This window comes from Hyperolius riggenbachi, chromosome 5 (assembly GCF_040937935.1).
Source record: "Hyperolius riggenbachi isolate aHypRig1 chromosome 5, aHypRig1.pri, whole genome shotgun sequence".
NCBI lineage: Eukaryota > Metazoa > Chordata > Amphibia > Anura > Hyperoliidae > Hyperolius > Hyperolius riggenbachi.
This window is the reverse complement of record NC_090650.1, coordinates 11,460,976-11,483,250: the sequence shown is the minus strand read 5'-3', so window position 1 is coordinate 11,483,250 and position 22,275 is coordinate 11,460,976. Positions and strand designations below refer to the sequence as shown.

General features: G+C 43.0%; 1 protein-coding gene across 1 annotated transcript in view; it reads left to right on the top strand.

Annotated features, from left to right (window-relative positions):
• VWDE (von Willebrand factor D and EGF domains) overlaps nucleotides 1–22,275 on the top strand; it is a 168,497-nt gene that overhangs the window by 89,054 nt on the left and 57,168 nt on the right. The window contains exons 13-17 of the mRNA XM_068236783.1: nucleotides 789–1,744; nucleotides 8,090–8,226; nucleotides 8,878–9,033; nucleotides 11,591–11,695; nucleotides 19,178–19,292. Coding sequence (XP_068092884.1) covers nucleotides 789–1,744; nucleotides 8,090–8,226; nucleotides 8,878–9,033; nucleotides 11,591–11,695; nucleotides 19,178–19,292 — 1,469 coding nt within the window. The remainder of the gene's footprint in view (nucleotides 1–788; nucleotides 1,745–8,089; nucleotides 8,227–8,877; nucleotides 9,034–11,590; nucleotides 11,696–19,177; nucleotides 19,293–22,275) is intronic.

Below are 22,275 nucleotides of genomic sequence, written 5' to 3'. Positions count from 1 at the left end.
TTCACCGTCGCCGGGTGGTGACTAGATTGGTGGACACACATACATTCTGTCTCTGTGCTCTCTCTCTCTCTCCAAGGGCTATCTTGCCCTATATTGTTTCACAACGTACAATTCCCATCTGGCATCTGTGGCAGTGCAGAGGGTTTATTCCTCTGCACTCCACAGCTCCATCTGCCGGTGGGAATTTCCCTCTACAGGTGCATAGCACCATAGCTGGGTTCTGTATTTTATACGCTTGTGGAGGATTTCCGCAGTGTCAGCCCGCATCTTGTGCGCTGACCATGGAAATAATTCCTCAATCGTTACAGATACACATAACTTTTAACCCTTTAGCAGCCAATGTATTTAGAGATTTGCAAGTGCTCCTGGTCAAATTATTTTAGCTTATCTTTTGTTTTTGTTTTGTTACATTTCTTTGCTTCCAATTAGTGCTGCTGTAATGTGTATTTATGGCCAATTATCACTAGGGGACAGTGTGAGACAATAATAGGGGACTTCTGCTTTCAGTTTCTATATTTTCTGCTAGTAGAGAGAGATCAAAGCATGCCAAGAATTTATAGCACAACGAGTTCTGCCAACTGAGGTCACAACAAGCAGTGCACCTATCTCAAACGAGATAACTCTATTGGGTTAAACCTTATGATAGAGCCAGGTGCCATCATCTCACCATAATGGCTAACCCTAACTTGAGCCTAAAAATAACCTTCTAGAACTTCTCTCAACCTTCCTTGTCTATGAAGTCACTAATGCTTGTGATTAATTTATTCTCTTTTATCACCTCCACTTAGGATTCCTGCTGGGGAAAGTTTCTTTGACAAAACACCAACATTTACGCCGCCAGTCAACAGAAAACCTAAGTACTGCAAATGCGTAGGAGAGGCAAGCCTCCATCAGTCTGTCAACATGCTCTTCAGCAACTCTCCCCAAGATGGCCCCGTCTGCACTGGCCATGAAAACGTAAAGTTCCCCAGCTTAATACCAGCTCTTGACGTCACCAACGAGTACACCTACACCGATGCAAGTCGAGACCTAAGAAAGCGTTCGTTGGATGATGTTCCTGTGCTGCATCATACATCATCTAAGGAAGGTCCTCAGAACCATCCCGATGACCCTAAAAAAGCCAAGAACGAATCAAAGAGAAACGTTATTTCCAGGAGGCAGTTTCACAATCTTGGAAGCAACAGTAACCAGGCAAATGGAGGGAATCACAAAGAACTCGTTAGGAACCGAACTAAACGCCAGAATTATTACGAGTATGTCTCAACATTCCCCTATCAAAGCCTCAGCCAAACCGATCTGGAAGGGTTCAGCTACTTCTTCCCCGAGGACCACTCCGCTGACTCGCTCCAGGACTTTCAGCCTGCTTGGCCGACACCATCAGGGCTGACTCATTCCTACGCATCAGCGGTTTGCCGAGAGGCCGTCTTCAACGCCAGCGTTGGGAGACTGTGTGCCGGGTTTCTGGAGAAGCGTCTCGAGGATGTGGTGAAGATGTGCACCATGGACATCTTGTTGAAGGATGATCTGGGTTGGGTGGAAGAAGGAGAGGCGCTTCTGGAGAACGAGTGTGAAAGGAGACTCTTGGAACTGGGGCACGATAAGGCCAAACACTCTGAGACACCTATAGATCCCATCATCCTCGCCCTGAAATGCCCCAACCTCTGCAGTGGCAATGGCCAATGTATGGAATGGGGCTGCGCATGCTTCAATGGATACAGCTCCTACGACTGCAGCCTTCTGTCTGGTAAGTAAGACCTTTTTCTATAAAATAAGACAACCACACACATGACTGCTGTATTTATATATTATGAGTCTAAAAACTTTCTGCTAGACAGAAGTCATACCTGCTGGTTTGGGATGGTTGTTTTTCCTGGACTAGATTTGGCAACAGTGCCCTTGTGATGCGCTCATGTTCAAAATGCATGGCATGGCGGAAGATGGGGCTGGCGGTGATCAGGATGAGGCTATGGCAGATTTTATCCTGTAACAGCGCCACTTACACCACTTATCGGCAGCCATTTTTCCTATGCTGGAAAAGGCCATTGTCAGACAGGATTGTTCAGCTCAGTTTCAGGCTAAAAGGCCCCCAATAAGACTGTCTACAGGGGCGTAGCAATAGGTGGTGCAGAGGTAGCCACCACATCCGGGCCCTTGGGCAAGAGAGGTCCCGAAGGGCCCTCCCTGAACTACAGTATTAGCTCTGTATTAGTCCTGTGCTCATAATGATTACCACTATTCAAAGTATCTATAGAAGTGATTATTAACAAACTGTTCCCCATCTCCTTCTTGCACCTCTGACACTGTACTTGTCCTTGGCAGGTTTTGGTGCACCGTATCAATTGTTATATATAGAGTGCTTGGGGGGCCCCAATGTAAAACTTGCATCGGGGCTTACAGCTCTGAGCTCTCTTACCACTGACTGTCTATTGTGCTGCCTGAGCTCAGTGCTGGCAACAGATATTCTCATCTCAATACTACAGTCTCAGTTTAAAAAAAGGTTTGCATTTATTTCCTGTATTTGTAGCAGCACCTTTGATTTTGATTATGTCTATGGACACTAATTGATCTGCAGTAATAAAAGGAAATACAATAGGCACTGCTGAGCTCTCATACACCCATGTTTGTGTTTTTATTAAATGCATCATTTTTGGAATACCATATTTTTCGGTGTGTATATATATATATATATATATATACTAAACCTGGTGTGTCCATGGTCCAAGAGTGTCTTGTAGATGTTTCCCTCCAATTATTGTGTCCTCCTGTGTCCCCCATGTATCCTCCTGTGTCCCCAGCGTGTCCCCTTCTGTCCCCAGTGTGTCCCCTTCTGTCACTTGTGTGTCAGTTTTGATGAATGCAAAAATTGGGCTGTTGACGTTGGACGTTTGTGTGCCGTTACACTAGCCGTGTGGATGTCACCCGACGTTTTCTGGTGTCACAGTCACTGTGATTTTCTCAGTAGAGCTCAACGATCGGACTCCAGATCAGAGATATTTTTTAATTGATTAATATATATTGTATCTTAAAGAAATGTATATGGGCAAACCAAGCGCAATGGGGGATCCAACACAGTAATAAAAATACTGCTCCGCTGCGTGTTGCAAGGGGGATCCCTCCACCCCCTCTCCACAAGAAAACAAGGTTAAATTACAAGCAACACGCGCTGGATAATCCCCAAATGATTTTATTGACAACAATCTAAAAGCACAGAGTTCCAAACATGAACCTTCAACAGCACCTCATAAATCATTCACTCCTGCTCACCTTACACACTGAGAAGGGCCCTTCTGTAAAAAATGATAAAAAACTTCCTTAAAAAGTAGGCAGTGCAAAAATCCTCTGTATAAAAAATAAAATGTTTTTCTAACTGACAAAAATCTCCTTTTGGCCGTTTCTGACAGTGATAGTAACAATATCCTTATCAAGGGCGGTTTTACATCCAACAGTTTGTGAGTGCACGCTCTACTCCAATGTATAGGACGTAGTACACAGACAGTTCCTTATCAAGAAGTGTGAATTGTATGCACAGCGCTTACAAACAGGCTGGTGCCCAGACAGGTTGTATATAACTCACGTGTCCCCACATGTCCTCATAAGTCACAGGTATGGATCGTATTCCTCCATTCACCTCGCAAGCCGTGATAGTGACAGCAGCGGCTCCGGAACTTCGTTTCACGCCGACGGACTCGTGTAGGGCGCGTCACTTCCGCAAACAAGACTCTGCGGGCTGCTCCTAGTACTTCCGCCCAACTGGGCTACACTGGGCTTTACTATACACGGTGACGTCACCTCAAGATCGATGAACTTTCCACACGGGCAGCAGTTGCGCGCACACTTCTAGCCCAGTTCAGATCTTTATAGTTTAATCGCCCACAGACTTCAGCAATAGCTCTCCACCTCTACGCGTTTCAACCACTAAACGGTGGTCTTCATCAGGAGGGTTCTTTTAGCCTTATGGTGCAGTCCGCCATCTTTATTCTATATATGCCCTATCTGGGTCCGCCCCCCCATGTGATGCTGGGGGCAAAGTTCACACTTGTCGGAGTCTTATTTTCAAAACATGGAACACACATAGGAGATCACTAAGCACTATTAAAAACATCTCTTTATAGTCCAAAATCCCCTACTAGGTATTATATAATACTTCTATGTCCAAATTAAGCCACAACATATACCCTCATACTCGCAACTTGCATACATAAAATACCAAAGCACCCCCATATTTCGTCCTTAATGATGAATCCTTAGTGATTCGTAATCCCAATGCTCACCCCACCCTCTACGCACAGCAATATATCTGTACAGTCACTAATCCAATTTAGAAAAAAGCAAAAAGCTCCATCTCACTGTTTAGTCCCTTTGGGGCCAGAGTGTCCAGTTGAAAAATCCACTTTGATTCGTTCCTGGACATTTTGTGGATATAATTACCACCCCTCCAATCAGGATTCACAACCTCCACTCCAAAGAATATAGTCCCCCTTAGACTCCCATTATGCTGTTCCTTATAATGTTTGGATAGCGGGTGTTCCTCATTCTTTTTTTCAATATTATTAAAATGCTCCCCCACCCGCCTCTGGAGTGATCTCTTGGTCCTCCCAATGTACCTCTTTTGACAGGGGCACTGGACACAATAGATCACTCCAGTTGTGGTACATGTAATAAAATCTTTAATCTTATATTTTACCATATCCCGTGCCTCAATTTCCACTATCCTCCCCGGGTTCCTGGTTCTTCTACAGTTCTGACACATGCCACATCTCACAAAACCCCCTCTGTCCCTCACTTTGTTCCCCTTTGAGGGGAGCCCCTCATTAGCCGCTGTAGCTATTGATAACCCCAAATTTGGTGCTTTTTTAAAAATCACCTTCGGTTTGTCTGGTAATTTCTCACCCAGTAATTTATCTTCTTTTAGAACATCCCAGTGTTTCTGGAATATATTCACAACCTTCTTAGATTGGGCCGTATATTGTAGCACTACATTGAAATCATTTACCTCTCTACTTTTCCAATCCTGTGCATTCCTAGGGCCCAATAACTGGTTGCGTTCCTTCTGCCTGATTTCCTCTTGTGATCTGTATACCCGTTCACTGGGGTATCCCTTGTCAAGGAAACAGTCCACGAGCCTCTCAGCTTCTGCGTCATAATCCTCCATGTTTGTGCAGTTGCGTCTGAGCCTCGTGAACTGTCCCTTGGGGACATTATTTAACCAACGTGGCAAATGGCAGCTAGTATATAGTATATAACTATTAACATCTACGTCCTTCTGGAAGGTCTTAGTTTTTAAGGAATTATTCTCTACAAACACCTCTAGGTCCAGAAAATTAACTTTATATTTACTGGTATCCATAGTGAACCTGATGTTCCAATCGTTCATATTTATGTCCTTCATGTATTTCCCCAATGACAGAGAGTCTCCTCTCCATATCATTAGCACATCGTCGATGAAACGACGCCACAGGACCAGGCTCGCACCGGGGCCGCGTTCTCCATAAACGTGATGCTCCTCCCAGTAGGACATAAACAAATTTGCATAGGCCGGTGCGAACCTGGTCCCCATCGCCGTCCCACCGACCTGCAGATACCATTTCTCATCAAATTGAAAATAATTGTGTTCCAAAATAAATCTGATTGCTTTTAAAATAAAATTCTTCTCCAACAAATCAATCTCTTCGTCCTTACTCAAATAATAGTCCACCGCCTCCAATCCCCTATCATATTAAAATTTGCACCCAGTAATAGAGTTGACAAATTTGAAACCTATGTCAATGTGAAGAAATTCATGAGGCAATTGTGTTTAAAAAAATATTTTTTGAAGAACCCTGTTGAAAGGGAAGTGGAGCAATCCCGATATGCACATACCTCTTTAAAAAATCCCTCCACCTTTTTATGAACGATTGGAACATCAGGTTCACTATGGATACCAGTAAATATAAAGTTAATTTTCTGGACCTAGAGGTGTTTGTAGAGAATAATTCCTTAAAAACTAAGACCTTCCAGAAGGACGTAGATGTTAATAGTTATATACTATATACTAGCTGCCATTTGCCACGTTGGTTAAATAATGTCCCCAAGGGACAGTTCACGAGGCTCAGACGCAACTGCACAAACATGGAGGATTATGACGCAGAAGCTGAGAGGCTCGTGGACTGTTTCCTTGACAAGGGATACCCCAGTGAACGGGTATACAGATCACAAGAGGAAATCAGGCAGAAGGAACGCAACCAGTTATTGGGCCCTAGGAATGCACAGGATTGGAAAAGTAGAGAGGTAAATGATTTCAATGTAGTGCTACAATATACGGCCCAATCTAAGAAGGTTGTGAATATATTCCAGAAACACTGGGATGTTCTAAAAGAAGATAAATTACTGGGTGAGAAATTACCAGACAAACCGAAGGTGATTTTTAAAAAAGCACCAAATTTGGGGTTATCAATAGCTACAGCGGCTAATGAGGGGCTCCCCTCAAAGGGGAACAAAGTGAGGGACAGAGGGGGTTTTGTGAGATGTGGCATGTGTCAGAACTGTAGAAGAACCAGGAACCCGGGGAGGATAGTGGAAATTGAGGCACGGGATATGGTAAAATATAAGATTAAAGATTTTATTACATGTACCACAACTGGAGTGATCTATTGTGTCCAGTGCCCCTGTCAAAAGAGGTACATTGGGAGGACCAAGAGATCACTCCAGAGGCGGGTGGGGGAGCATTTTAATAATATTGAAAAAAAGAATGAGGAACACCCGCTATCCAAACATTATAAGGAACAGCATAATGGGAGTCTAAGGGGGACTATATTCTTTGGAGTGGAGGTTGTGAATCCTGATTGGAGGGGTGGTAATTATATCCACAAAATGTCCAGGAACGAATCAAAGTGGATTTTTCAACTGGACACTCTGGCCCCAAAGGGACTAAACAGTGAGATGGAGCTTTTTGCTTTTTTCTAAATTGGATTAGTGACTGTACAGATATATTGCTGTGCGTAGAGGGTGGGGTGAGCATTGGGATTACGAATCACTAAGGATTCATCATTAAGGACGAAATATGGGGGTGCTTTGGTATTTTATGTATGCAAGTTGCGAGTATGAGGGTATATGTTGTGGCTTAATTTGGACATAGAAGTATTATATAATACCTAGTAGGGGATTTTGGACTATAAAGAGATGTTTTTAATAGTGCTTAGTGATCTCCTATGTGTGTTCCATGTTTTGAAAATAAGACTCCGACAAGTGTGAACTTTGCCCCCAGCATCACATGGGGGGGCGGACCCAGATAGGGCATATATAGAATAAAGATGGCGGACTGCACCATAAGGCTAAAAGAACCCTCCTGATGAAGACCACCGTTTAGTGGTTGAAACGCGTAGAGGTGGAGAGCTATTGCTGAAGTCTGTGGGCGATTAAACTATAAAGATCTGAACTGGGCTAGAAGTGTGCGCGCAACTGCTGCCCGTGTGGAAAGTTCATCGATCTTGAGGTGACGTCACCGTGTATAGTAAAGCCCAGTGTAGCCCAGTTGGGCGGAAGTACTAGGAGCAGCCCGCAGAGTCTTGTTTGCGGAAGTGACGCGCCCTACACGAGTCCGTCGGCGTGAAACGAAGTTCCGGAGCCGCTGCTGTCACTATCACGGCTTGCGAGGTGAATGGAGGAATACGATCCATACCTGTGACTTATGAGGACATGTGGGGACACGTGAGTTATATACAACCTGTCTGGGCACCAGCCTGTTTGTAAGCGCTGTGCATACAATTCACACTTCTTGATAAGGAACTGTCTGTGTACTACGTCCTATACATTGGAGTAGAGCGTGCACTCACAAACTGTTGGATGTAAAACCGCCCTTGATAAGGATATTGTTACTATCACTGTCAGAAACGGCCAAAAGGAGATTTTTGTCAGTTAGAAAAACATTTTATTTTTTATACAGAGGATTTTTGCACTGCCTACTTTTTAAGGAAGTTTTTTATCATTTTTTACAGAAGGGCCCTTCTCAGTGTGTAAGGTGAGCAGGAGTGAATGATTTATGAGGTGCTGTTGAAGGTTCATGTTTGGAACTCTGTGCTTTTATATTGTATCTTATCCTTACTTCGTGCAGACCAGGCGCCTGAAATCTCTGAGCTGGAGAATTCTGGACTCTGCGACGTTCGCAAATACGACTGCACATCCGTGAGAGTGTTCGGCGCGGGCTTCAAAGAGTCGGCTACCCTGAAATGTGAATTCACCAAACAGCAGGTATGTAATGACCGTGAGGTCACTGCTGTATGTTGTTGTTGTTGGATAGTCTCTGAACTATTATTATTATTAATAAACTTTATTTATAAAAAGCTAACATATTACGCAGTGCTGTACAATAGATAAGGGAGACATTGCAGCAATTAACATAGATAAGGGAGACATTACAGCAATTAACAATGTTACACAAGAACATTATAGCATTCAATGGTACACAAAATAGTTATGTAAAAATGTAGGGCAATATAGAGCAGACGAGTCTCTGAGTCCATATGGTGGTGAAGAAGAGCACACGGGGAGGAGGGACGTGCCACAGGGAGGGAGTTCCATTGAGTAGGGGCTGCTCTGGAGAAGTCCTGGAGCCTCACTAGTGAGCAGGTGATGTGAGGGGTGGACATCCGTAGAGTGTTGGAGGAGTGGAGAGAACGGGTTGGAGAGGATCTCTGGACGTGATCTGAGATGTATGGATGGGAAGTATGGTAGATGGACTTGTATATGTGGGGGTTTTGGGGCATCTGGACTATTTGATTGAGTTGCCTCTAAAATGATCCTACGTTTTTGATAACACAAGCTCACATTAGTTAATTTCTGAATTAAATCTTTTTTTTTTTTTTTTTTTTTTACACTTACGCTTTCTTGCCATGTTCCCAGTACAGTGGCGGCAAATGGAACCTTCTGGAGCCAGTGCTCGTGGACGCCACCTTCAGGAACTCCAGAGCCATTGACTGTCAGATTCCAGTAGACGCTGGCCAGGCTGAGGGAATGGGACCGGTGGACGACAAGCCCATCGCACGGTGGAGGGTCAAGGTATCGGCCTTCATTCCCAGCACTGCGTTCTAGGGATGGCTCTGCCTAGGAGAACTGACAGAGAAGCATGTGATCATCTGATTTGTAAGGCTCTGATTGGCTGGTCCTAATCATGTGCTAAACCAGGAAGTCATAGAAGCAAATCAGAACCTTACACATCTATCAGCTGATCAAACTAATCACCTGCAGGCCATTCCTGCTGTTTTCTTTTTCTATCCAAAGGAAATCATGTGGTTTCAAGTAGTCACATTGTTTCCTGTTTTAGGAAATGTTTGTTTACTTGATTACTTGTGTGATTTTTTTTTTCCGGCTCAGATGAGGTGAAGAAATACCCAGACATTTGGGTATAATGACTTCCAACTAGTGTTGGGATTTGAATTTGGGTTGTCCTTAGATTTGACTCAAAAATGGCTGTTCAAATTCGGACCTTGCCGACCGGAAAAATATGCGATACGATGGCAAGAATTTGGTGGAATTGCATTGAAGGATTGATACATTCATCTGTCATTTAACTGTATTCAAAAAACCTTTTTCCTACCGTAACTTTAAGTGACCATGATTCCGATTGCTAGTCGCTATTTGCCCATCGCAAGGGCAGCGTGATAACATTCGGTTCCCTTTTTCCACCGGTGCACTTCGAAGCTGCACCAAAGACCCTGAATCACCCGACTTCCTGGGTATAGTTTTATAACTATACATTTATAAATATAATTTTATTGTTATTTAAATGTATTCATTTAATTTCCATAGCCTTTATATCAGCTTGAAACAGTCGGGCCACTGACGTCTTTCTTTAACAAAATGTTTCCATTTTCAAAACCATATACATTGGGGTACTGATTTTTTTCCCCTGTGTTTTCTCCCTGGAAATTGTTTTAAGTGATATTTGCAGGGCCCGTTCGCCCATGAGGCAGGGTGAAACACCTTCTTCAGGCGGCAAGTCTGGCGGACGGCACCCGCCTGGCCGTGGGTGTGGGGGGCCGCCGAGCTGGAGGGGGTAGCAGGCAGGGGGTATTGGGCACAGTGGTGGGGAGGGGGGTTGGACCCCCCCTCCCTCACTTGGGTCCCCCGATCTGCGCTCCCCCTCTAGCTTATAACTGCAGTAGCAGCGTATTAGTAAGAGGCAGCGGGCGGGGATGACTCTTCTCTTCCGCGTTCCAGCGTGTGTTCCACTGTCGTCACTTCCAGCAATGCCGCCCACTGTATTGTAAGTGGACAGCTTACAATACAGCATACAATGGAATGCACGCTGGAACACGGAAGAAGTGAGTCATCTCTACCCACTGCCTCTTACTAATACGCTACTACTTCAGTTATAAGCTAGAGGGGGAGCGCAGATTGGCAGACCCAGGTGGAGGTGTTCAACCCCCCTCCCCGCCGCTGTGCCCAATACCCCCTTCCTGCCAGTTCCCCTCTCTAGCTCGGCGCCCCCCCCCCCCCCCTGGCTTGGGGGGGGGGGGGGCGCGTTTCTTTACAAGTTTGCCTCAGGCGGCAAAAAATCTAGAACAGGCCCTGGTTATTTGTAAAAAAAAACTTTTCAACACTTAACCATTCAGAAAAAGTATTTAAAAGTAGGCAAAAACATATATTAACTTTATTTAGAGTATTTGCTTGCTTGCTGGAGGTTTGAATGGTAGATAAATTTAATTGATAAGGTATGAAAGTATGACAACGTTTCCTGTGAGAAAACTCAGCAGAAAAGACAATTGAATAAGGGTACCCTTACATTACTCCATATTGTGGCCTTCGGATTTGATAAGGAAAAGAACGGCACCGGAGTGGCCTGGGAGCCAATGGCTACGGTGAGGGCACAGGACGGCTGCCAGGGGCTGGAGGAAGCCCCAGCTGAGTAGATCTTTTTTCATTTTTTTTTTATTCCTTCTCGGACATTCCCTTTAAGGTGAAAACAACCGGCAGGCTGAAGTGGTTAAAGTTCCTATTAAAGTGCTTGTGAATATACAGTCAGGGGTGTAACAATAGACCCTGCAAGGGATGCAGCCGCAGGGGGGCCTAGAAGCCACAGGGGGCCTCATCCTGAGAGACTGACAACTAAGGAGAAGGAGAGAAAAAACTTTCTGCTCTCTGCACAATTGTTCTATTGACTGCATCTGCTCAGCCACTGATTTCAAATCATACAAAGTTTGTAGACAAAGATTTGTAGACAGTCCCTATTCAGTGTGTAGGGGGAGGGGGCCCCATCCAAAGTTTTGCAGGGGGCCCATTGATTTCTAGTTGTGCCCCTGTATACAGTACATACTTTCATTAAAAATGCACCTGACCCGGGACATGAATCTATCACTCACACATCCAGCCGTTATCTGTGCCGGTTCTCACAGATCTCCCTTGTGTGGTCCCAGAGGTATCGTCTCACGAGTGTCTCGTGGTAAATGTGGTCGTAGGAATGCGTCGGGTGGATATATGCGTTACAGATGAAGGCCGGCATCTTGCAGCGATTATCGCGTGATGTAATAATGTCATGTTAGTCCGCACAGTAGTCATTATTAGCATTATTATGTGCTATTGAGAAGCAATTTACATTCCACACCTCTGTCTTCAGGTCTCCAATGACGGAGAGGTCTTCAGTAACTATAAATCTATGACCCTGTATGATGGAGCCTGCCAGACCTGCGACCCTGCTTCTGATGGGCTGTGCAAGTTAAAGGTATGTTCATCCTTAACCCCGCGACCCCAGGGATGATCGACTGATAGGGGGGTCACATGTGTGCTCATAGCTGACAGGCGGAGCTAATGCCTTAACCCCTTACCAGCTGAATCATCACCATAACTGATGCTTTTAGGGGGTTTAAGGAGCTCACAATCCAATCCCAACATAGTCAAAGTCTTATGCCTAATACACACAGTACGATTTTCCCTGTGATAGATGGATCCGATTGATAAAATCTGTCATGTCCGATATTCCTCCCGATCGTTTCAGCGCTCGATTTCTCATAGCAGTGAATAGAAAAAGATAAGAAAAACTAATGATGATAAGAGAATAGAGCGCAGAATCGAGTGCAGAACCGTGCCGCATAAACGATCGGGTCGCAAAATCGCACGGAAAATCTTACCGCGTGTACCCAGCATAATGTCCTACCATATTATAATTATGTATTTATATAGCACTGACATCTTCTGCAGCACTTTACAGAGTACATAGTCATGTCACTGACTGTCCTCAGAGGAGCTCACACTCTAATCCTACCATAGTCATAGTCTAATGTCCTACCATATTATTATTATGTATTTATATAGCACTGACATCTTCTGCAGCACTTGACAGAGCACATAGTCATGTCACTGACTGTCCTCAGAGGAGCTCACACTCTAATCCTACCATAGTCAGTCTAATGTCCTACCATATTATTATTATGTATTTGTATAGCACTGACACCTTCTGCAGCACATTACAGAGTACGTAGTCATGCCACTGACTGTCCTCAGAGGAGCTCACACTCTAATCCTACCATAGTCATAGTCTAATGCCCTACCATATTATTATTATGTATTTATATAGCACTGACATCTCCTGCAGCACATTACAGAGTACATAGTCATGTCACTGGCTGTCCTCAGAGAAGCTCACACTCTAATCCTACCATAGTCATAGTCTAATGTCCTACCATATTATTATTATGTATTTATATAGCACTGACATCTCCTGCAGCACATTACAGAGTACATAGTCATGTCACTGACTGTCCTCAGAGGAGCTCACACTCTAATCCTACCATAGTCATAGTGTAATGTCCTACCATATTATTATTATGTATTTATATAGCACTGACATCTCCTGCAGCACATTACAGAGTACATAGTCATGTCACTGGCTGTCCTCAGAGAAGCTCACACTCTAATCCTACCATAGTCATAGTCTAATGTCCTACCATATTATTGTTATGTATTTATATAGCACTGACATCCTCTGCAGCACAATACAGAGTACATAGTCACGTCACTGACTGTCCTCAGAGGAGCTCACACTCTAATCCTACCATAGTCAGTCTAATGTCCTACCATATTATTATTATGTATTTATATAGCACTGACATCTTCTGCAGCACATTACAGAGTACATAGTCACGTCACTGACTGTCCTCAGAGGAGCTCACACTCTAATCCTACCATAGTCATAGTCTAATGTCCTACCATATTATTGTTATGTATTTATATAGCACTGACATCCTCTGCAGCACAATACAGAGTACATAGTCACGTCACTGACTGTCCTCAGAGGAGCTCACACTCTAATCCTACCATAGTCAGTCTAATGTCCTACCATATTATTATTATGTATTTATATAGCACTGACATCTTCTGCAGCACATTACAGAGTACATAGTCACGTCACTGACTGTCCTCAGAGGAGCTCACACTCTAATCCTACCATAGTCAGTCTAATGTCCTACCATATTATTATTGTGTATTTATATAGCACTGACATCTTCTGCAGCACATTACAGAGTACATAGTCACGTCACTGACTGTCCTCAGAGGAGCTCACACTCTAATCCTACCATAGTCAGTCTAATGTCCTACCATATTATTATTATGTATTTATATAGCACTGACATCTCCTGCAGCACATTACAGAGTACATAGTCATGTCACTGACTGTCCTCAGAGGAGCTCACACTCTAATCCTACCATAGTCAGTCTAATGTCCTACCATATTATTATTATGTATTTATATAGCACTGACATCTCCTGCAGCACATTACAGAGTACATAGTCATGTCACTGACTGTCCTCAGAGGAGCTCACACTCTAATCCTACCATAGTCATAGTCTAATGTCCTACCATATTATTATTGTGTATTTATATAGCACTGACATCTTCTGCAGCACATTACAGAGTACATAGTCACGTCACTGACTGTCCTCAGAGGAGCTCACACTCTAATCCTACCATAGTCATAGTCTAATGTCCTACCATATTATTATTATGTATTTATATAGCACTGACATCTCCTGCAGCACATTACAGAGTACATAGTCATGTCACTGGCTGTCCTCAGAGAAGCTCACACTCTAATCCTACCATAGTCATAGTCTAATGTCCTACCATATTATTATTATGTATTTATATAGCACTGACATCTCCTGCAGCACATTACAGAGTACATAGTCATGTCACTGACTGTCCTCAGAGGAGCTCACACTCTAATCCTACCATAGTCATAGTGTAATGTCCTACCATATTATTATTATGTATTTATATAGCACTGACATCTCCTGCAGCACATTACAGAGTACATAGTCATGTCACTGGCTGTCCTCAGAGAAGCTCACACTCTAATCCTACCATAGTCATAGTCTAATGTCCTACCATATTATTGTTATGTATTTATATAGCACTGACATCCTCTGCAGCACAATACAGAGTACATAGTCACGTCACTGACTGTCCTCAGAGGAGCTCACACTCTAATCCTACCATAGTCAGTCTAATGTCCTACCATATTATTATTATGTATTTATATAGCACTGACATCTTCTGCAGCACATTACAGAGTACATAGTCACGTCACTGACTGTCCTCAGAGGAGCTCACACTCTAATCCTACCATAGTCATAGTCTAATGTCCTACCATATTATTGTTATGTATTTATATAGCACTGACATCCTCTGCAGCACAATACAGAGTACATAGTCACGTCACTGACTGTCCTCAGAGGAGCTCACACTCTAATCCTACCATAGTCAGTCTAATGTCCTACCATATTATTATTATGTATTTATATAGCACTGACATCTTCTGCAGCACATTACAGAGTACATAGTCACGTCACTGACTGTCCTCAGAGGAGCTCACACTCTAATCCTACCATAGTCAGTCTAATGTCCTACCATATTATTATTGTGTATTTATATAGCACTGACATCTTCTGCAGCACATTACAGAGTACATAGTCACGTCACTGACTGTCCTCAGAGGAGCTCACACTCTAATCCTACCATAGTCAGTCTAATGTCCTACCATATTATTATTATGTATTTATATAGCACTGACATCTCCTGCAGCACATTACAGAGTACATAGTCATGTCACTGACTGTCCTCAGAGGAGCTCACACTCTAATCCTACCATAGTCAGTCTAATGTCCTACCATATTATTATTATGTATTTATATAGCACTGACATCTCCTGCAGCACATTACAGAGTACATAGTCATGTCACTGACTGTCCTCAGAGGAGCTCACACTCTAATCCTACCATAGTCATAGTCTAATGTCCTACCATATTATTATTGTGTATTTATATAGCACTGACATCTTCTGCAGCACATTACAGAGTACATAGTCACGTCACTGACTGTCCTCAGAGGAGCTCACACTCTAATCCTACCATAGTCATAGTCTAATGTCCTACCATATTATTGTTATGTATTTATATAGCACTGACATCCTCTGCAGCACAATACAGAGTACATAGTCACGTCACTGACTGTCCTCAGAGGAGCTCACACTCTAATCCTACCATAGTCAGTCTAATGTCCTACCATATTATTATTGTGTATTTATATAGCACTGACATCTTCTGCAGCACATTACAGAGTACATAGTCACGTCACTGACTGTCCTCAGAGGAGCTCACACTCTAATCCTACCATAGTCAGTCTAATGTCCTACCATATTATTATTATGTATTTATATAGCACTGACATCTTCTGCAGCACTTTACAGAGTACATAGTCATGTCACTGACTGTCCTCAGAGGAGCTCACAATCTAATCCTACCATAGTCATAGTCTAATGTCCTACCATATTATTATTATTATGTATTTATATAGCACTGACATCTCCTGCAGCACTTTACAGAGTGCATAGTCATGTCACTGACTGTCCTCAAAAGAGCTCACAATCTAATCCCTACCATAGTCCTAGTCTAATGTCCTACCATATTATTATTATGTATTTGTACAGCACTGACATCTTCTGCAGCACATTACAGAGTACAAAGTCATGTCACTGACTGTCCTCAGAGGAGCTCACACTCTAATCCTACCATAGTGATAGTTTAATGTCCTACCATATTATTATTATGTATTTATATAGCACTGACATCTTCTGCAGCACATTACAGAGTACATAGTCATGTCACTGACTGTCCTCAGAGAAGCTCATAAGCTAATCCTACTGTAGTCATTGTCTACCCTGCCATATTATTATGTATTTATATAGCTCTGACATCTTCTGCAGCGCTTTACAGAGTACATAGTCATGTCACTGACTGTCCCCAGAGGAGCTCACAATCTAATCACTACCATAGTCATAGTGTAATGTCCTACCATATTCTTATTATGTATTTATATAGCACTGACATCTTCTGCAGCACATTACAGAGTACATAGTCATGTCACTGACTGTCCTCAGAGGAACTCACAATCTAATCCTACCATAGTCATAGTCTTAATGTCCTACCATATTATTGTTATTATGTATTTGTACAGCACTGACATCTTCTGCAGCACATTACAGAGTACATAGTCATGTCTCTGACTGTCCTCAAAAGAGCTCACAATCTAATCCCTACCACAGTCTTAGTCTAATCTAATGTACTACCATATTATTATCATATATTTATATAGTACTGACATCTTCTGCAGCACATTACAGAGTGCATAGTCATGTCACTGACTGTCCTCATAGAAGCTCATAATCTAATCCTACTGTAGTCATTGTCTACCCTGCCATATTATTATGTATTTATATAGCTCTGACATCTTCTGCAGCGCTTTACAGAGTACATAGTCATGTCACTGACCGCTATACAAACCATAAACATGGCTGCAAATAGGGGACACTTCACCTATAGGACGCCCAAACCTCCGCAGCACCCACATTTCCTGTTTCGCTCTGCCACAGTCCATAGTGAAGCGGATTTAGCTGGCTGTAGAACTTATATGCATAGAAATCACCCAGTCACGGAGAATCGAGGATGAAGCGAATCATTTTGGAAGCTGCTTTTGCTTGGTAAGCTGCATTTGTACGCGCTGTGAATTCTCTTCTGGAGGGAAGTGATGTCACTCCCCAGGCAGTGATTGTATGATGTCACTCCCCAGGCAGTGATTGTATAACGCTCGGTAAAGCCTCTGGATGAGATCATCGCTCCCTGAATGATAAGTTGGACGCAGCGCGGCTCTGGTGGGGACAGAGAGTTCCGGAACAGATGTACAACCAGCGTTCCCTTAGTCATGTTTTCTGCACATGTCTGTACGATGTGCTGATCACTAAAGCTGGCTGTTATAATTGAAGTAGGCCTCAGTTATTTGGACTGAGTTTAGGTAAAAGGCTTGTTCGCAGAGTATACCTTTAAGAAGAGTTTCTCGCAGAAGAGATGAGGCAAGCAGTTACCAGGAACATGTCCCGAACATGTCCCTGGTGAAAGGCCACACAGGCCTAAACTGCCCCAGACCGTTAGGCGGCAGAAAGGTAAACATAGCCAATATTTACCAAACATGGCATTCCTTGTATGTAGGGTAAAAAGCACCGGGAATATAAATTGATTAGGTGTGTGTCATTACCCCACGAGGGGTTCTAGCCAATGACAGGCGACGAGGTATGGACCGTCCCTGGTCGGATGATGTCACATTTAACTCTGTAGTGACTAGTATTATACATCAGGCGACTTGGCGGCTAATTGACCATTCGGTGCTGCCGAGAGCATGCCCGTTAGATTGCCAATAGATCGGATGCACTGGTACATAATCAGTTCTCCACCGATCCGATAAAATGATTGAAACGAATGGTCGATCGAGCAGCAATATTAAGTGATGTGAGTCTATAACTGTGAGTCTACATAACTTTTTGATGAAGGGTTCTGTACACGCAGACAGGCACCCAGTATAACAAATTAGAACTGAACTGAAGAAAAACACGCCAAGATAAATCGCACACAAATGCAACTTACTTAGAAAAGAGAAAAACACATAGAGAATACAGGAAATCACAATCCCATAGAGATCATCATCACATTTTACAGACAGTGACATCTTGTGGTTGTTTTCCTATACTGCAGTTTAGGTAATAATCCTCACCGCAATGAATTGACCCACTGCCAGACTGGGTCAAACAGCGCCTATAGGGACATCAAGGCCTCCCTCTGCCTATACCGATCATCACCGATCCACTCCACAAATTCAGTAGCGACTCCGTATCAATAGCACCTCAAAATAAACCAATAGGCTCCATAGCGTAATACCGTTAAAACAATTTATTAAAAAATCATTCCATACAACTCACATGCTCGTTTCTTTGTACTTCGCACTGAGTTTTTACGGGCTCAACCCCGATCGTGGGCCACCTGGCAGGCTTTCAGCGGCGCTGTCTCGCTGCGCTCCAGCTCTCGTGTGCCACGCCGACCTCGCTTCCGCCTCCTGCGTTCCACGTACGCACGTCCCGCCCGACCGGTTTCGTCACTTCCGGTGACTCATCAGGGGCATGATGAGTCACCGGAAGTGACGAAACCGGTCGGGCGGGACGTGCGTACGTGGAACGCAGGAGGCGGAAGCGAGGTCGGCGTGGCACACGAGAGCTGGAGCGCAGCGAGACAGCGCCGCTGAAAGCCTGCCAGGTGGCCCACGATCGGGGTTGAGCCCGTAAAAACTCAGTGCGAAGTACAAAGAAACGAGCATGTGAGTTGTATGGAATGATTTTTTAATAAATTGTTTTAACGGTATTACGCTATGGAGCCTATTGGTTTATTTTGAGGTGCTATTGATACAGAGTCACTACTGAATTTGTGGAGTGGATCGGTGATGATCGGTATAGGCAGAGGGAGGCCTTGATGTCCCTATAGGCGCTGTTTGACCCAGTCTGGCAGTGGGTCAATTCATTGCGGTGAGTGTTCCATCTTGAGGGTGTGGTGGTGGTACACACTGTAGAAGATACCGTATACATCACTACTGTGAGCCAAGGATTAAAGTGGACTTGCAGACTTGATCCTCAAATCTCTGTGGACTCTTTATGTGCGCTGTTTTAATATATATATTTAATTGTACACTTAATGGGATAGCGCACCACCGAGTACTTACATCCTTGTATTAGCGCAGTGTTTTATATGTGTATTAGGTAATAATCCTGTTGATACTTCCAACTCTTCTATCAGCGTCACCTTCTCATTGTGATTTATTGTCACCTAGGAGAAGACCTGTAACATTGATGGACTTTGTTACGCTGAAGGCGACATGAATCCGACCAGTCCTTGTCTGCTCTGCAAGCCGGAGGTCTCCAAGTTAACGTGGTCAGTCACTGAAAGTAAGCTCTCCTGCTATTGCCTAAAATTCAATGGAAAAGGAACAAATGGGGAGGTCACCTGATTCCTCTGCCACATGGGCTGTGTCCTCCCGGCGTTATTTTAGGCCAGTGCGGTCCAACTTCGCGGGCATGAAGGGACTTTTTTTTCAGACAACATGGTGGAGGGCCGGCAGTCCGACACAATCTAACGCCCCCCCCCGGAAAATAAAAAAAAAATCTAGCAGCAGATTTACCCACAAAATGCAAATGGAGTGATAGCAGATTCTCCACAAAATGCACTCAGATTGGCTGCAGATTTATCCACAAAATGCACAAACATTGGCTGCAGATTTACCCACAAAATGCACAAACATTGGCTGCAGATTTACCCACATAATACATTCAGATTGGCTGCAGATTTACCCACAAAATACACAAAGATTGGCTGCAGATGTACCCACAAAATACATTCAGATTGGCTGCAGATTTACCCACAAAATACATTCAGATTGGCTGCAGATTTACCCACAAAATACATTCAGATTGGCTGCACATTTACCCACAAAATACACAAAGATTGGCTGCACATTTACCCACAAAATACATTCAGATTGGCTGCAGATTTACCCAAAAAATACATTCAGATTGGCTGCAGATTTACCCAAAAAATACATTCAGATTGGCTGCAGATTTACTCACAAAATACATTCAGATTGGCTGCAGATTTACCCACAAAATACACAGATTGGCTGAAGATTTACCCACAAAATACATTCAGATTGGCTGCAGATTTACCCACAATATACATTCAGATTGGCTGAAGATTTACCCACAAAATACATTCAGATTGGCTGCAGATTTCCCTACAAAATAAACAAAGATTGGCTGCACATTTACCCACAAAATACACAAAGATTGGCTGCAGATTTACCCACAAAATACAGAGATTGGCTGAAAATTTACCCACAAAATACACAGATTGGCTGAAGATTTACCCACAAAATAAACAAAGATTGGCTGCAGATTTACCCACAAAATACACAAAGATTGGCTGCAGATTTACCCACATAATACATTCAGATTGCCTGCAGATTTACCCACATAATACATTCAGATTGCCTGCAGATTTACCCACAATATACATTCAGATTGGCTGCAGATTTACCCACAATATACATTCAGATTGGCTGCAGATTTACCCACAATATACATTCAGATTGGCTGCAGATTTACCCACAAAATACATTCAGATTGGCTGCAGATTTACCCACAAAATACATTCAGATTGGCTGCAGATTTACCCACAATATACATTCAGATTGGCTGCAGATTTACCCACAATATACATTCAGATTGGCTGCAGATTTACCCACAATATACATTCAGATTGGCTGCAGATTTACCCACAATATACATTCAGATTGGCTGCAGATTTGTCCACAAAATACATTCAGATTGGCTGCAGATTTACCCACAAAATACATTCAGATTGGCTGCACATTTACCCACAAAATACACAAAGATTGGCTGCACATTTACCCACAAAATACATTCAGATTGGCTGCAGATTTACCCAAAAAATACATTCAGATTGGCTGCAGATTTACCCAAAAATACATTCAGATTGGCTGCAGATTTACCCACAAAATACATTCAGATTGGCTGCAGATTTACCCACATAATACATTCAGATTGGCTGCAGATTTACCCACAATATACATTCAGATTGGCTGCAGATTTACCCACAAAATACATTCAGATTGGCTGCAGATTTACCCACAATATACATTCAGATTGGCTGAAGATTTACCCACAAAATACATTCAGATTGGCTGCAGATTTCCCTACAAAATAAACAAAGATTGGCTGCACATTTCCCCACAAAATACACAAAGATTGGCTGCAGATTTACCCACAAAATACAGAGATTGGCTGAAAATTTACCCACAAAATACACAAAGATTGGCTGCAGATTTACCCACAAAATAAACAAAGATTGGCTGCAGATTTACCCACAAAATACACAAAGATTGGCTGCAGATTTACCCACATAATACATTCAGATTGCCTGCAGATTTACCCACATAATACATTCAGATTGCCTGCAGATTTACCCACAATATACATTCAGATTGGCTGCAGATTTACCCACAATATACATTCAGATTGGCTGCAGATTTACCCACAATATACATTCAGATTGGCTGCAGATTTACCCACAATATACATTCAGATTGGCTGCAGATTTACCCACAATATACATTCAGATTGGCTGCAGATTTACCCACATAATACATTCAGATTGGCTGCAGATTTACCCAAAAAATACATTCAGATTGGCTGCAGATTTACCCACAATATACATTCAGATTGGCTGCAGATTTACCCACAATATACATTCAGATTGGCTGCAGATTTACCCACAATATACATTCAGATTGGCTGCAGATTTACCCACAAAATACATTCAGATTGGCTGCAGATTTACCCACAATATACATTCAGATTGGCTGCAGATTTACCCACAATATACATTCAGATTGGCTGCAGATTTACCCACATAATACATTCAGATTGGCTGCAGATTTACCCAAAAAATACATTCAGATTGGCTGCAGATTTACCCACAATATACATTCAGATTGGCTGCAGATTTACCCACAAAATACATTCAGATTGGCTGCAGATTTACCCACAATATACATTCAGATTGGCTGCAGATTTACCCACAATATACATTCAGATTGGCTGCAGATTTACCCACAAAATACATTCAGATTGGCTGAAGATTTACCCACAAAATACATTCAGATTGGCTGCAGATTTCCCTACAAAATAAACAAAGATTGGCTGCACATTTACCCACAAAATACACAAAGATTGGCTGCAGATTTACCCACAAAATACAGAGATTGGCTGAAGATTTACCCACAAAATACACAGATTGGCTGAAGATTTACCCACAAAATAAACAAAGATTGGCTGCAGATTTACCCACAAAATA